The 17,507-nt window shown below is 40.6% G+C and overlaps 3 protein-coding genes across 4 annotated transcripts in view; all 3 read left to right on the forward strand.

Annotated features, from left to right (window-relative positions):
- The window catches only part of LOC144686474 (gamma-crystallin S-1-like), a 71,521-nt gene that overhangs the window by 21,979 nt on the left and 32,035 nt on the right, over window positions 1-17,507 (forward strand). The window lies entirely within an intron of this gene.
- On the forward strand, window positions 1,020-3,533 carry LOC144686476 (gamma-crystallin S-1-like). 2 transcript variants are annotated; one of them, XM_078551740.1, is made up of 3 exons: window positions 1,020-1,125; window positions 1,223-1,465; window positions 3,188-3,533. In XM_078551740.1, exons 1-3 carry the CDS (start codon window positions 1,117-1,119, stop codon window positions 3,461-3,463), a joined length of 528 nt encoding a protein of 175 aa, XP_078407866.1. In that variant the 5' UTR covers window positions 1,020-1,116; the 3' UTR covers window positions 3,464-3,533. The 2 variants fall into 2 exon arrangements, with proteins under 2 accessions (XP_078407866.1, XP_078407865.1); XM_078551739.1 differs by lacking the exon at window positions 1,020-1,125 and having other exon boundaries at window positions 1,208-1,465.
- LOC144686478 (gamma-crystallin M2-like) lies at window positions 13,422-17,266 on the forward strand. The gene is made up of 3 exons (XM_078551742.1): window positions 13,422-13,464; window positions 13,572-13,814; window positions 16,921-17,266. The coding sequence occupies exons 1-3, from the start codon at window positions 13,456-13,458 to the stop codon at window positions 17,194-17,196; spliced, it is 528 nt and encodes a 175-aa protein (XP_078407868.1). The 5' UTR covers window positions 13,422-13,455; the 3' UTR covers window positions 17,197-17,266.

The following is a 17,507-nucleotide window of genomic DNA, read 5'->3' on the forward strand; positions in this document are numbered from 1 at the left end:
GGGGACATATTATTAACATTTTAAAATTCTTTATTTTTTATTTTCAAAACTCTTCAGCTCCCTGAGGCAGCTCTGTGCATCAGGGAGAATTTACTGCGTGCACCCCCGCTCATGCGCACATCTCCGCGCTCATGCTCCTCCCGCCCCCACCTCTGCAGAGCTGAGCACTGCAGCACGCGTTTCATGTTGGCTGGCCGTTAATTGGTCAGCCAGCGTGAAATCCATGTTGGGGCCTGATTGCAGGCGGTGGTCAGCTTCGTGACCGCTCCAGGGCCTGCCCGCCGCGCCCGCCCAACGATGGCAATTCTGCCCTATATATATGTATTTAGAACTGTATCGAACTAACTAAAATTCATTAAATGTCGATACACTTTAAAATAATTATTTTTGTTGTTAAAATGAATAATGACAAGAATTTGAGAAGCTGGGTTATTCTTTGAAAAGTTGAATATTTTGATCAATTTTTTCAGATGATGAGTTAAATATTGTTTTCTGTAATTAAGCAATTTCTGATTTAGAAAAAAATTGAATACAACACTCACAGCAACAGTAGAATAAGATGATAAAAATAATATTAACAAAAAAATAATGCATCAGCAATCGCTTCTTAACCAACTGCGTGGTATTAATATAGTTTATAATGAAAAATCAAACTAGTTTTTGAAAGTTATATCTAGTAGGCAAACCTATGATTAAAAAAGTATCAGAAACACAGCAGTTTTGCATCAGAAATGTTGTGATTATATATATTGTACGTGTAAGAGAAACATTAAAACATTTTCATTTGACTCAGCAAAGTTGGAAATGAAACATGTGAGCTTTGGATGACACCAGCTCTTAAAAGCTCTGTGGATTCTCATCCTCTCATTTTCTTTTTGTCACAGAACAATAAAAGTGAATGAAGGCAAAATGAAAAGAATGAATGGCACATTTGTCAGTTTGAATGCTGGTGTTTCTCTGCAATGTATATGACATGCCTTTGTTCCTTTTTTGCTGAAATACAGTTCTCTCATTAAAATAACAAAAGCATTCTCTACCGTGGCCTTTCAGTATAGCGTATAAATACCACGCTGTATGAAGCAATAACAGACAGTCGAATCCAACTGTGAAGTCAAAATGGGAAAGGTTGGGCTGCCCATTGTATTTTGCATATTCTGTTAACTATTTTATAATAAGTCAAAACTGTTCAAACTATTGGTTAATTTATATGTTATTCCCTCAGATCATCTTCTACGAGGACAAGAACTTCCAGGGACGGCACTATGAGTGCAGTACTGACTGTGCTGACCTGTCCCCTTACTTCAGCCGCTGTAACTCCATCCGTGTTGAGAGTGACTGGTGGGTGATGTATGAGAGACCCAATTACATGGGATACCAGTATGTTCTGGGCAGGGGAGAATATCCTGACTACCAGCGCTGGATGGGATTCAATGACAACATCAGGTCTTGTCGCACCTACCCACACGTAAGTTGCCAGATGGAAAACATTTTCTTCTATGATTTATCTTGTTGGGACATCAGTAGGCTTTCGTTGCCAGCTGTCTTTAAACACTTCCATTCTAATTCCTTCATTATTTTCAATGAAAATCTTTTGATCTTTTACTTAACAGCCCAGTGACAATTTATGCTCCTGAAGGTGAATTTACATTTTAAACTAAAAGCTAGCTTTATATTATTGCTGAATCACACAATTGTGTCTAAGGTGCAGGGATAGAGGATAGTATAATACTCTGAACAGTGATTGTAAGGCAAAGGCGGGATTTTCCAGCCCTGCAGTGGCGGAACCCGCCGCAGGGGATTCAGTGGGCCAGCCTAAAGTCCACTGACTTTTGGCGGGACCAGAAGATCCTGGTGGTGGGTGGCACCGGAAAGTTCTGGCCAAAGTCTTGAAATCTTGATTAATATGGCAGAGTCTAGTTGCAGGCTTATTAGTCATAGAAAATGTCTAATTGTAATTGTTCTGGTTTATTTATCTCTGTCCCAGTCACAAGGGAGAATGATGTAGTGGAGCAAAATTTTTTCTGCAGGTCATCTGCTTAATCCAGAGTGTCCTACCTGTGGCCTATGGGCTACTTGTGTGACGAGTGCCCGAACAACTGTTCTTTTTGTGCTTACATTTCTTACTCTCTGGTTAAACTTGTTTGAGTTTTGCAAGCCAAGAGGTTTCCAAAGGATCATTCCTACTGCTGTTGCTCCCTGTAGATAGTCCTAACTTGGAAATTCATGATCTTGTTAGTGACTTGAGGTATGAAGATAGGAGGGATTCTGATTTAAGCCTTATATCTGGCCCCCAAGGATCCGCAATAATTACTTTAACTGCACACAAATAGAAAAAGCATAGAAATCTCTGAATGATCCCTTTTGTTAAGTACTGCTGTTTTGCTCCTTTAATGCCAATGAGGAAAAGAAAGATTTAAAATACAACACCAGTGCCATTTTACTGAGAGCATTCACTGAAATCTTGCCTAAAAAATCTCCCAGTTATGAAAACACAGCTCCTGAAAACTGTCTAGAATCAGCTCCCAAATTCACTGTAAATGTTACATTGCGGATCAACAAACCCAACAGCAGAAAGGAATATGGTCAATGCTGGTACGGTAGCAGAGTGGTTATGTTACTGGACTAGTGATCTGAGATATGAGGTAAATGATCCAGAGGCATGAGTTCAAAACTTACCTTGGCAACTGGCAAATTTAAAACCAATCAAACAAATTTGGAATAAAAAGATGAAAGCAGTAATGATGACCAAGAAACTACCGGCTTGTTGTAAAAATACATCTAGTTCACTAATGTCCTTTAAGGAATGCCTGGCCTGGGTCTGACTCCACACCTGCACAATGTAGTTGACTTTTAACTGCTCCTCTGAAACGTCCCAGCAAGATACTCTGTTGCATTCAAGTAGATTGCTCACCACCACCTTCCCAGTGGCAATTAGTGATGGGCAATAAATGTAGGCCTTGCTAGCAATGCCCACATCCTGTGAATGAACAAAAAAAAAGGAGCTGCAATATCCTAACTGGATCAAAAGTTCCAAATATTTTAATAGTTAGCTTATGACTTACTTTAATGATTAATAACTTAATCTATTGCTTCATCTTATTCTAACATTGTGCTGCTTTCAGCAGCCTGTTTTCCGAAGTATGCTGCAGCTACATTAACAGCCATACCATTGTTATTTCTATTACAGTACAGGGGTGATTCTTACAAAATGAAGATTTACGAGAGGCCTGACTTTGGAGGACAGATGATGGAATTCATGGATGACTGTCCATCTGTCTATGATCGTTTCCGTTACCGTGACATTCACTCCTGCCAAGTGACGGACGGTTACTGGATCTTCTATGAACATCCCAACTACAAAGGCCGACAGTACTTCATGAGACCCGGTGAATACAGGAGATTCAGTGACTGGGGCGCCTCTTGTTCAACTATTGGATCCTTCAGGCGAATGAGAGATTTCTAAATTACTGCTGAAATGCTGAATATTGTTTTATTGAAACATTACTGAGCAGAATAAAATATGTTTCACTGCATTATCATCTTTATTCATTTTTTTCTGATTCTGATAGAATTAGTTAGAACAGTATTTTCCAATTTTTTTCCCCAGTGTGACCCCCCATTTTAATGCCTCAGTCTTTGTGTGATCCTGGTGAGGTGTTAGCTTCAGCAGCTGGGGTTGGGGGAGTGGTGGGTCGTTATCTCCTGAGCAGGAGTGGCGGGGGCTGGGGTTTAGCTCCTGAGTGCTGGTGGGTGGGGTGTGTTGGTGATGGAAGTGTTTAGTGCAGTGGAAATTGTTTAAACTGCAGCTTTTTAAAGAAAAGAAACACCCACCTTTCCATAGGCTTTTTTGCACCGGCAATCTGGCCTCAAAGGTCTGTCCATTAGGCCGTGCCCATCAATAGAAAAAATGCGAGGCTTTAAAGGGGCCTCACAGCTGTTAGCATTCAGTCCAAGCTCCATGGCAGCCATTGTTGCCTCAAAGCTTGTGAACCCAAAATCTCATCTTGCAGCCCCACTGGGGGTCGCAATCCACATCTTGGGGAGCCCCGATGTAGAAAAATAATTACATTGAGGTAATTAACCTAAAAGATAATATTTTATGTTGTAATTTGGCTTGACGAACATTTGGTGGAATAGTTGTTTACATAAGGACAGTGATTACATAATTCTCTTGACAATAAGAAAGTGCCACAACTATGTCATAAAACTCACTTTCAATTTTGTAAGTAGTTCTTTATATCATGGAATGTTCAGCTTCACTGCTCCTTCAGTCACCAATAGTGGACCAGCTCCCATATTTGGGGTAGATGATTGGGCATGGCATGACAACCCACAACAAATCTTGCTCATTTCAACAATTACTGAACGTAACATGATTAGCTGGCTGTGCAATTCGGCTTAAGATATCCCAAAGTCAACATCTGAGCAATGCCACAACAACAAAACTACTTGGCCTACTATAATTTATGATTGGATTGAACTGGATTATCAAGTACATTGTTATGATCTCCTTAGAGACTGATAATTTTAAAAAAAATTGAACTTCCGGTGAATAACTGAAAGGATGACATGAAAAGACTTCACGTGTTAAGTCTTTTATGATAACAAACAAGCAACATTACCTAAACACTATTTCAGCAGGAAACATATACTTTAAACTACAGAACAGAACTTCCCCTTTAACTTTTACCACAACCAAAAACCCCATGCTACAGTTATACCTCATTCCAGTCTTTTAAGTAGACATTCAACTCTCCCTAAACCAGTCCAAAGTGATTCTTAGCTCTCAAGGGTTTACTTCCATTCTTTTCCTTTTTGAGCCTGGTAATTTTTAACCCCAGGAGTTTTTTTTCCAAAGTGAGGGTTTTTCCTGGAGATTCTCTCTCTAGCTCAAGTTAGGTGAATCTTTGAGCCTCATTGTAAGTGCTCATGAATTTGGTCTTTTCAGTCTGAGTGTGAGTTCCCATCCGCATTCCTGTGCGATGAACTATAGGGACTGGTTGCATCTAGCTGCTCTCTCTATCGTTTCTCTCTCTCTCTCTTTCTCATCCTGGTGGACTGACTTGGCTGTGAGTTTCAGGGATATCCTTTGAAGGCCTGCAAGCCGATTCTACAAATGACCCTTCCCCTCTCAAAGTCCATTTCCATGGCATTGTGAATCTCATGGGCCTTGTATCGAGGTAGAAATGCTAATTAGCTAACCTTTAGACTCCCAACTCCATTGCATTTTAAAACTAAATAGACAGCTAAAGCATAACTGTTTACAAAACAGTTCTGACATTCTGAACACCTTGATGGGACTTTGGAGATGAGCAGTCTATCCAATGTCAGCACAAATGCTTCTGTCATTGTCTAAAAGTGTGAATACTTTGCACCTTCTTCACAGCAAAACAACCTGGGCTCCTCTTCAACCTTTAACACTTAAAGTACATAGGTTTACTGTCAGATGAAAAGTCATCATCCTAGTGATGAGTTTTCAAAAACACTGTTCAAAATGTAACAACTTATAAAATTCTGCACATTTTAACAACTAACTTACTACAAACAGTGTGAGTAATATTTTCCCTCTATGCTGGCACATTTTGTCATTATTCAGTCTGTTTTAGCACATCACAATGTTTAAACTGTATCAAGCAAATGCTTCTAACAGTTGAGAGTTCAAGTCCCCTTTATGCAGATTCTTAAAGTGGAGGTCACTATTGACCGAAAACTGAACTGGACCAGCCATATAAATACAAAAGCAGGTAAGTGGCTGGAAATTCTGTGGTGAGTAACTCACCTCCAGGCTCCCCAAAACCTGTCCACCATCTACAAAGCACAACTCAGGAGTGTGATGAAATACTCTCCACTTGTCTGGATGAGTGCAGCTCCAACAACACTCAAGAAGCTCCAGGATAAAGCAGCCTGCTTGATAGCCACCCTACCCATCTTAAATGTTCACTCCCTCTACCACTGGTACACAGTTTCAGCAGCGTGTATCATATACAAGGTGCACTGCAGCAACTTGCCAAGACTCCTTCGACAGCTCCTTCCAAGCCTCTGACCTCTACTACCTAGAAGAGCAAGGGCAGCAGACTCATGGGAGCACCACCACCTGCAAGTTCCCCTCCAAGCCACATACCATCCTAACTTGGAATTATATTCCTGTTTCTTCACTATGGCTGGGTAAAAATCCAGAAACTCTCTCCCTAACAGCACTGTGGGCATAGCTACACCTCATGGACTGTAGAGGTTCAAGAAGGCAATTCACCATCAATTTCCTGGGGACAATTAGGGGTGGACAATAAATGTTGGCCTTGGCAGTGATGCTCACATCCAAAAAATGAATATGTCATATCTTTACAGATAAAATCACTGCTGTGTACAACATGGAGGATGGTTAAAAGTGAAATTGGTTTTGTCTGTTTTTTCTTGTATAAGTGAATACCCAAATAGCTACGAGATGATGCTATTCCACTCCTCCCTCCTTAATGAAAAGGTTACAATACAATATTTCCAGTGTACAACTTTCATTTGTCTCTGTTTTCTTTTAAATACACATACATATCCACAATAGCAATTTCTATTATCGTAATCTTTTTCTTTGTTTTCCTTCATTCACAATTCAACTTAACCACTGGAATAAAAGCAAAATACTGAGAATGCTGGAAATCTGAAATAAAAACAGAAAATGCTGGAAAAACTCAGCAGGCTTGGCAGCATCTATGGAGAGTGAAACAGAGTTAACTTTCAAGTCTGTATGACTCTTCTTCAGAGCTAGATCACCGGATTGTTACTGTCAGTGGTGGAGGGAGTGAATGTTTGTGGATGGGTGCCAATCAAGCAGGCTGCTTTGTCCTGGAAGGTGTCAAGTTTCTTGAGTGTTGTGGGAGATACACTCATCCAGGCAAGGGGAGAGTATTTCATCACACTCCTGACTTGTGCTTTGTAGATGGTGACAGGATTTGGGGAGTCAGGAGGTGAGTTACTCACTGCAGGATTCCTAGTCTCTAACCTGCTCTTGTAGCTACAGTATTTATATGGCTAGTCCAGTTCAGTTTCTGGTCAATGGTAACCACCAGGATGTTGATAGTGGGGGTGTTCAGCGATGGTAATGCCATTGAATGCCAAAGGGCGATGGTTAAATTCTCTCTTGTTGGAGACGGTTATTGCCTGGTACTTGTGTGGCACGAATGTTACTGGCCACTTGCCAGCCCAAGCCTGGATATTGTCCAGATCATGCTGCATTTGGACATGGACTGCTTCAGTATCTGAGGAGGTGCGAATGGTGCTGAACATTGTGCAATCATCAGTGAACATCCCCACTTCTGACCTTATGATAGAAGGAAGGTCATTGATGAAGCAGCTGAAGATGATTGGGCCAAGGACACTATCCTGAGGAACTCCTGCAGTGATATCCTGGAACTGAGATGATTGGCCTCCAACAACCATAGCCATCTTACTTTGTGCTAGGTATGACACCAACTAGAGCAGAGTTTTCCTCCTGATTCCCATTGACTCCAGTATTGCTAGGGCTCCTTGAAGCCACATGATCAAATGCTGCCTTTAAGTCATGACAGTCACTCTCACCTTACCTCTGGAGTTCAGCACTTCTGTCCATGTTTGAACCAAGGCTGTAATGAGGTCAGGAGCCAAGTGACCCTGGCGGAACCCAAACTGAACACCAGTGAGCAGGTTATTGCTAAGCAAGTGCTGCTTGATAGCACTGTTGATGACCCCCTCCATCATTTTACAGATGATTGAGAGTAGGTTGATGGAGCAGTAATTGGCCGTTCCTTCACTGTCATTGTTCCTTTAGTTGTTCCTTCACTGTTGCTGGATTAAAATCCTGGAACTCCCTCTCTAACAAGACTGTGAGTGTACCCACACCTCATGGACTGCTGCAGCAACTCAAGAAGGCACCTCACTATTGTCATGACCACAGATCATAGCCCCAGGCTACTTACAGACATATTGAACTTTTAGGTAAGTCATGTGTTTTTAAAAAAAGGATATACAAGCAAAAGCTGGCCAAGACTGTAAAGTAACCACTTGCTGGAAAATTCCTATGTGGGTTACATTTGACCAACTAGTCCATAAAATGGAATGTTGCACTTAAAAGGTGTGACATGGCCTACTTCAGACAGAGACACTACAAGGGAAAAGATGCAATGCAAAAACTGAACTGTAATGTCCTGTGGTTGCGGAGATAATTAAGACTGATTACCTCTTTAGCAGAAAACACCTCCTGTGAGTTTTATTCCAGTCTGTGGATATGGTGTGAGTTGAAAAGAAAGAAGATCTGGGTGAAAAATTTATTCCCTTTCAGGAACACACAAGAAAAGGGATTAAAAAGCCAACTGCAACCCTAGTCGTGTGTGCTAGTTTTGGTGTTCCAGGCCTAGTGTGCGAGTGTGTACTATGGCGGTCACAGCTGAAGAACATCAATTAGGCATCCCTGCGCTTGCAGGTAAAAAAAATTCTCTCTGAGTGCTGGGAGCAAGTCACAAGTCAGCAAAGCGACAGTTGAAAATGAAACAGGTCAACTCCTTTCAGCTAACCTGCTGAACCAAGAATCTCCAAACCAACTACTCAACTGTCCAAAGTTAGCTCTACCGGAATCACCCAACTTAATGGCCACAATGTTTCATCATCTACTCCTCACAGATCAGCCAGACTGATTTGTATACGTTTTATAACATGTATTTCTGGACTCACTTCTCATTTCTAACCTGTGTGTATGTGTGTTGCATTTTTTTCTTTTCTCGCGTTTTAGCAACTAATAAACTCATTTTTCTTTGACTCAAGAAAACCTGATCAAATTGGCTCCTTTTAATACATAAATGCATGTAGGCTGGGAAAAGGTATCCAAGAGGGAAGGGATCCTTTTTAAATTAACCATTTTGCGACCAACTGAAGGGGTTGAATAAAGAAAGAGAGCCAATTAATTTCCCCTCACCCGGGAGCATAACAATTTGGGGGAACCTCACCCAGGGATCGGTTGTAACACCACCAACTTCTCAAGGGCAATTAGGGATGGGCAATAAACATTGGCCAAGCTAGCGATGTCCACATCCCATGAATGAATAAAAAATAATCTCGTCGGTCAACTACTATTCAGACTACTGGGAGTTAGACCAGCTGGAGTCAATGACTACCAGTGAGATCATCGAACACCTGAAAGCACACTTCAGTTGTCATGGCGCTCCCAACATTGTGATGAGGAACAATGGCCCTCAATTCATGAGTGAAGAATTCAGGCGCTTCATGAATGATTAGGAAATTCAACACTACACATCATCTCCACACTATCCCCAGTCAAATGGAAAGGCTGAGGCAGTGGTGAAAATTGCCAATGGGATCATCAAAAAATCAATAGATTAAGCACAGATGTGCTAGCACTCATCAAGTGAAGAGACGCACCTACTGGAGGCATGGAAAATATTCCAGTCCAGTACCTAATGTCACGTTGTACCCAGACTATGCTTCAAACAATAGAAAACTACTGAAGCCAGAAGTAGTAACAGGAGTGAGTGACAAGATCAGGCTGATTTGACAGAAAGCCAAACTCCACTTTGACAGAGATGGCAAATTATTGCCAGGATTAAGAGTCGAAGAGTAGGTTGGAGTGATAACATTCAACGTGCTTAACAAAAGTTATTCCATACGGTGACTTGGCACCTTTTCCTACGGCGCATGTACTGAGCCAGGAAATTTCCCACCTTGGGAGTGAAAATTCAGTCCTCTGTGTTCAATATGTGTGTAGGGACAGACGAAATTAGAACAGCCTAGAAAGAACAAACGGTTTTTGCTCATGTGTGATGATTTTTTTTATGGACTATGTATGTTGAATAATTTGCAAATGATAGGGCATGCCATTTTTTTTCTTTTTATGCATTGGAGAATGTTTGGATAAATTCCTTTGTACACTGTTGCTTGTCATACACATATGACCTCTGATGTTATTTTATGTAAGTAAAAGTTATGGGCATGAGCAATATTACACACCATGTGGAATAATGATGAGGTGATGTTCATGCTTAATTGAACAGAAGTAAAAATCTGTGAATTAGTTAATTGCAATTAGTTAATATCTTACATTTCTGAACCCAGTACATCAACAGTTTACAATTCAGAGAGATAATTTTTCATTCATGTTAAATAAGTTAGGATGAAGCTAGAAGACATCAAGATAAAGAAGCTGACAAGAAGATGACTCATCACAGGCATCCAGAATCACGCAACTCTACAACAGCCAATCTATCAAAAGGAGGATGCCAGGGTTTTATCAATAGATGGATAATGGGAAAGTGGCAGGTGGAATGTACCTTCCAGATGCCTGCTTTTGATCATGGGAGGCCTTAGCCCTTATTTGAGATCTCAGTACTTTTGATGTAACTACCATGTAAGTAAGCAGATCTTCTAATATCTGTATAACCCTCAACTCCCTAACTCGACAATTGTTATCTAGCTCATGGGCTTTGAATAATCCATGCTTGACTACTTGTGGTGAAAATATTCTACTTCAACTTTTGCTCAAAATTTGTGAATTTTGCAATTGTTCAATGCTCACTGCTCAAATTAAAAGGATACTAACTTCTCTTTCTTATCTGTGCTATTTGTTATTCTGAAATGTATTGTTGCCCTAGTTTTCTGCTTTTGCAGAATTCCACCTGCAAGATTGGTGGGGTGGAAGTTTTCCCTGCTCAACAACTCACCCCTGACCCTGAACAATGTCCTCGGGCTGATGTAATTTGAATATTGCCACTTGGTTCTTGGTGGAATTTCTGCCTCTTTCAAGGAACTCACCCAGTAGTTTTGACTCTGTGTTTACAAAGGCAAGGGAGGATGTAGATATAGTAGTCCAGGAGGAACACTGCGAGATATTGGATGGGATAGTCATAAAGAGAGAGGAAGTACTCGAAGGGTTGAAATCCTTGAAAGTTGATAAGTCACCAGGGCCAGATGGATTGTTTCCGAGGCTGCTGAAGGAAGTCAGGGAGGAGATAGCAGATGCTCTGAGGATGATTTTCCAATCTTCACTAGATACAGGGGAGGTACTGGAGGACTGGAGAAATACAAACATAGTTCCATTGTTTAAAAAGGGATCAAAGGAAATGCCAAACAATTATAGGCCAGTTAGTCTTATATCGGTGGTGAGCAAATTAGTGGAATCAATCCTGAGAGACAGGATTAACTGTCATGTGGAAAGGCATGGACTAGTCAGGGATGGTCAGCATGGATTTGTTAAAGGAAGGTCTTGCCTCACAAATTAGATTGAATTCTTTGAGGAAGTGACAAGAAGGGTTGATGAAGGTGGTGCAGTGGATGTTGTGTATATGAAATTTAGCAAGGCATTTGACAAGGTCCCACATGGTAGATTGGTCAGGAAAGTAAAAGCCCATGGGACTCAGGGTAATGTGGCAAACTGGTTGACTTTGTAACAGGAAACAAAGGGTAATGGTCGATGGATGCCCTTGCGAATGGAAAGTTGTCTCAAGTGGTGTTCCACAGGGCTTGGTGTTGGGACCCTTGCTGTTTGTGTTATATATTAACAATTTGGACGTGAACGTGAGGGGCACGATTGGGAAATTTTCAGATGACACAGAGATTGGCCGGGTAGTGGATAGTGTAGAGGATATGATAGCCATAATCTCCAAAATGATATAGAAGAGTTGGTGAAGTGGGCGGGAAAGTGGCAGATGGATTTTAACATAGAGAAGTGTGAGGTCATACATTTAGGGAGGTCAAACAGTTACAGGGATTACAAAATAAATGGGAATATACTAAGAGGGGTAGATGAAGTGAGAGATTTTGGTGTACAAGTACACACAGGTCCATGAAGGCAGCAGTTCAAGTAGACAAGGTTGTTAAGAGGCATATGGAATGCTCTCCTTCATTGGCAGAGGTATAGAATATAAAAGTAAGGATATAATGTTGGAATTGTATAAAACACTGGTGAGGCCACAGCTGGAGTATTGTGTACAGTTCTAGTCACCACATTACAGGAAGGACGTAATAGCTCTGGAGAGAGTGCAGAGGAGGTTTACAAGAATATTGCCAGGGTTAGAAAAGTGTAGCTACGAGGAGAGATTGGATAGGTTGGGGTTATTTTCCTTAGAACAAAGAAGGCTGAGAGGTGACTTGATTGAGGTGTACAAAATTACGAGGGGAATAGATAGAGTGGACAGGATAAAATTGTTTCCCTTGATGGAGAATTCTAGAACCAGAGGACATAGATTCAAGATAAGATGCAGAAGGTGTTGGGGGGACATGAGGAAGAACTTTTTTACACGGAGGGTAGTGGGTGTCTGGAATTCGCTGCCCAAGTTGGTGGTAGAGGCAGAAACTTTAAACCCTTTAAAAAAGTACCTGGATCTGCACCTAAAGTACTGTAAGCTGCAAGGCTATGGCTGGGTGTCCTCAGGCTGGCAAGGACAAGATGGGCCAAATGGCCTCCTTCTGTGCTGTAACTTTTCTATGGTTCCATGGTTCTAGTAGGTTGTAAATGCTTTGTCCAGCCTTAGCTTCCAGGGCTGGTCCCAAAATTATTTCTAATTTAAAAAAAAATGTTCCCACTCTTAACTTTATTTATTTTTTTATTTATTCTTTCATGGGATGTGAGCGTCGCTGGCTAGGTCAGCTTTTGTTGCCCGTCCTTAATCACCTTTGAGAGGATGATGGTGAGTCACGGCCTTGAACTGCTGAAGTTCATGTGGTGTCTACACACCCACAGTGCTGTTAGGGAGTGCTGATTATCCAACCACTTAAGGTGTGGATGCATCTGCTGACCCCCATCAAATAGAATGGAAATAAATCTGTAGAGATAGCATAACTCCAGTGCAACAACCTGCTCCATATCGCAAAATTATTTCAGGATTAGAATGCCGAGGACCAGGATAAAACATGTTTTCATTACAGCAGTGGGAAAGCATTGAGAAGTGTGGCAGAAGCTATAAACCACCATAATTAACTTTGTGATGTCTGCATAGACTTTGCTTCTGCTGAGGCCAATTTTATTCAGTTTCCCATGCCTGTTCTACATTAATCTTTGGAAAACACAAAGGAAAAAAGTATTTTTTTTTTAAAGAAAGAAACAGGGAACTAAAATTAAATGTATGATCTCTTCATCACATTCAAAAAGAGTTGGACATTCGACATTTTAAATGCCTGTCATACCACTATCTCTGAGAAACATCATGAACTCTCTTTCCTTCATTTATGCGGTGACAGGATAATTAAAACGAGGCAAAAGCAAAATGAAAAGATCTGATGACTGGCCTTTAACTACATATACTGGAGTAGCTTTTGCATAGTATGCGACATTGCTATTGTTTTTTTTTTACTGATGTACAGTTCTGAGTCATCAGAATAATAATGCATTCTTTACATTGACCTTCCAGTCCAGAATATAAATACCATTCTGTGGGAAACAGGGGCACATTCAGTGAGCAGTTGTCTAACAGTGAACTCAAAATGGGAAAGGTAAGGTTCACACTTTCAGTTCACACATGATATTTTCCATTTTTATACAATGCAAAAGTACCTCACCTTGTTAAATTATTGATCTATAATTCAACTGTTTCCCACAGATTATCTTTTATGAGGACAAGAACTTCCAGGGTCGGCACTATGAGTGCAGTACTGACTGTGCTGACCTGCACTCTTACTTCAGCCGCTGTAACTCCATCCGTGTTGAGAGTGACTGGTGGGTGCTGTATGAGAAACCAAATTACATGGGATATCAGTACGTTCTGAACAGGGGAGAATATCCTGACTACCAGCGCTGGATGGGATTCAATGACAACATCAGGTCATGTCGCACCTACCCACACGTAAGATACAAATTTGATCAAATTTTTTGTTGCTTACGTGATTTATTTTTCTTCGCACTGATATTTCCTCTCTTTATTAATGATATTTTATTAAAACTGGTCATCTCCTTCATCCAATGGCTGTATCAGAGAAGTTTTAATACCGGTGCCATATCTCAGACACAAAACTAATAGATTGCATTGATTGCAGATGTTGGTTGCAGTGATACTGATGTTCTTCTCTATAGCCACACACTATATTTACCCCAATAGCTTTTTCTATTCCTGCTGTTGATCTCCACATCATGGCAAGATGAAATGGAAATGACAGTGCAAATGTTCGATTCAACTTGCTGTTCTCCAACTTGCCTGCAAAATATCAGTGCTAGAGGAAAGGTAAAAATGTTAAATAAAGGCAGCAGCTTTACTAGACTCTTGGGTTTGAAGTTCACTAACCTGTTGGAATAGGATTAGTAATGCCAGGCTGAAAATATGGAGACAACTGATGCCACACCAGATCCGGTTACCTTACATGTAAATCAATAGTTGCACTTTTCCACTCACTGGTGAGGTTCCATATAGTTTCAATTTATCTGTTACTCAGTTATCTGCACTTTCTTCTCAGGATGAATAGCTTCAATTGAACAGAGTTCACTAAAACAAGGACAAATTAGGTCCTCTAAACACTGTTACTTTTACAATAATCTTGTTATTCCTTTGAAATGGTTCATTTTATATTATTCTATATACTTACAGTGTCATCACAGATATGATCTTATTTATTGTTTGCTGGCAAAATTGAAGCCCATGGGATAAAAGGAGCAGAGGCAGCATGAATGCAAGATTGGTTGAGGGATAGAAAACAGCGATGGGGTGAATGGTTGGTTTTTGGACTGGGGAGAGATATTCAGTGGCATTCTGGGGAGAATGGCACTGACTATCTCTCTTCAGTCCAAAAAAACAGCCATTCACCCCATCACTGGTTTCTATCCCTTAACCAATTTTAGGTACTTTGGCCACTGCTATTTTTGATATACATTAATGACTTTCATCTGGGAGGGCATGGGACATCATTTTTGAAATTTGCAGATGACATGAATTGTAATCAATTGGAATTGTAATAAACAGTGAGGAAGGAAGTTATGGACCTGAGGAGGCTAATAGAATGGATGGACACATGGCAGATGAAATTCAATGCAGTAAAGTGTGAGGTGGTATATTTTGGTTGGGGGCATGACCATACTTACTAAATGTACAATTCTAAAGGGAATCCAAGAACACAGACCTGGGGATGTTTGTGCACAAATCTTTGAAGGTGGAGGGCAGGTTAACAAAGCAGTTAATAAAGCATTATGAGATCCTGGGCTTTATAAATAGAGGCATAGAGTGTAAAAGTCAGAAATTTATACTAAACCTATATAAAAACTAATTTGGTCCCAATTGAAGTATTGTATCCTGTTCTGGATGCCACACTTTAGGAAGGAAATGAAGGGTTTTGAAGGGTAGAGATGAAATTCACTAGATAACTCCAGGGGAGGGAGACTGAAGAAGCTGGGGTGACCCTCCTTGGAGCAGAGAAGAATAAAGGAAATTTGATAGAACATGAAGGCTATCTAGAGTAAATAAAGACAAACTATTTCCAACTATTGAAGAGTCAATAACTAGAGATTTAAAGTGATTGGCAAAAGAACCAGAGTTGATAAGAGGGAAATCTTTTTTTCACAATGTTATAATCTCTGTGGAGACCAATAACTTTTAAAAATAAATTCAAACATCCAGTGAATAGCTGAAGGGATGATACAACAAAATTTCACATTTCAACACTTTTACTGTAACAAACAAACCAAAAGTAACATTGACTAAACATTTTGTCTTAGGCAACTTATACTTTAAACTGCAGAATTAATTTCTCCCTTAACTTATACCACACCAAAAATCCCATACTATGATTATACTTCACATTAGTAAGTAGACACTCTATTCTCCCCAGAAGCCATCCAAAGTGATTCTTAGCTCCTAAGGGTTTACTTCTGTTATGTTCCTTTCTCAGCTTGGTGAATTATAACCCCAGGACTGTCTTTCATGGTGAGGACTTTTCCTAGATATTCTCTCTTTAGCTCAAGTTAGGTGAATCTAGCAGCCTCATTCTAAATCCTTGAGAATTTGGTCTTTTCAGTCTGAGCGTGAGCTCCCACCTACATTCCTGAGTGATGAACAATAGAGACTGCTGCCTCTAACTGATCTTTCTCCTTCTCTCACTCCCAGATTCTGGCAGACTGATTTGTCTGTGAGTTTTAAGTATATTTTTTGCAAAGCCTGTAACCCAATCCTACAAATGGCTTCCTATGAACCCTCCCCTCTCAAAGCCCATTTCCATAGCAATATGAATCACACAGGTCTTGTATTCAGATAGAATTACTAATTAGCTACCCTTTAGACTTCCAATTTCATTCTCTCTTAAGCTAAGTAGACAGTTAAAGTATAACCATTTACAAAACCTGACACTCTGAACACCTTCCTGGACTTTGGAGACTAACAATCTAACAATTGTAAGTACAGATGCTTCTGCCATTGTCTACAAGTGTGAATGCCTTGCACCTTCTTCCCAGTAAAAAAATAGCCCGCCCATTTAACCTTTAACAATCAAAGTACCCAAGCTTTCTGTCAGTAGAATTCAGAACATGTCAGATGATACCCCATCATTCCTCCATTTCATCATAAATTAAGTATACAGCCCAAAAACATAACACTCTTATAAACTTTGTATATGTAACAACGGCCGGGATTTTCCGGCCCTGTCGCGGGCAGGACCTGCCGTGGGCAAGGCGGCGCCCCAGCCAAAAGTCCATTGACTTGTGGCGGGACTGGAAGATCGCGACGGCGGGTGGGTGCGGAAAATCCCACCGAACAGGTTTCAGGCTCATTGCCTGATTGGCTGATGGATATAAATTGAATAGTTGACTTCAAAGGGTAATTGGTTAAATACTGGAAGGTTTAAAAATTGCAGCAATGTGGGGAAAGACGGGGGCCATAGGACTAATTGAATTGTGATTGGAAAGAGCCTGATGGGCTGAATGGCTTTTTGCTTTGCTGCACTATGCTATGATTCTCTCATTCTACATTACAGTACCGAGGTGGGGACTACAGAATGAGGATTTACGAGAGACCTGACTTTGGAGGACAGATGATGGAATTCACGGATGACTGTCCATCTGTCTATGATCGTTTCCGTTACCGTGACATCCACTCCTCCCATGTGATGGACGGTTACTGGATCTTCTATGAACATCCCAACTACAAAGGCCGACAGTACTTCATGAGACCCGGTGAATACAGGAAATTCAGTGACTGGGGCGCCTCTTGTTCAACTATTGGATCCTTCAGGCAAATGAGGGATTTCTAGACTGGTGTTGTAAAGCATTACCTTGTGTAGCCAATGATTTTCTGAACACAAATAAAGTAAACACCATTGAGCTATCTATCAGCCTCCTGCATTTTTTGAATTTTCATAGCCATATTTTGCTAATAATTTCATCAGAATGATTTGACTTGGATACAACTTAAACTGATAGTTGTAGATAATATAAAAAAAATCCTATAAATGATAATTAGAAAGTTTAAACAAATTGGCTTGGGAATGTTCGCTGATGATTTCACAATGTTCAGCACCATTTGCGACTCCTCAGATACTGAAGCAGTCTATGTCCAAATGCA

Source organism: Cetorhinus maximus, chromosome 11 (genome assembly GCF_964194155.1).
Source record: "Cetorhinus maximus chromosome 11, sCetMax3.hap1.1, whole genome shotgun sequence".
NCBI classification, from domain to species: domain Eukaryota; kingdom Metazoa; phylum Chordata; class Chondrichthyes; order Lamniformes; family Cetorhinidae; genus Cetorhinus; species Cetorhinus maximus.

Bases quoted from the DNA above. Each gene is read 5' to 3' on its own strand.
- LOC144686478 (XM_078551742.1), top strand. The intron at 13,815-16,920 runs GTAAGATACAAA...TCTACATTACAG, and splicing joins CATGTCGCACCTACCCACAC to TACCGAGGTGGGGACTACAG.
- LOC144686476 (XM_078551739.1), top strand. From the start codon at position 1,208: ATGTTATTCCCTCAGATCATCTTCTACGAGGACAAGAACTTCCAGGGA. The intron at 1,466-3,187 runs GTAAGTTGCCAG...TTTCTATTACAG, and splicing joins CTTGTCGCACCTACCCACAC to TACAGGGGTGATTCTTACAA.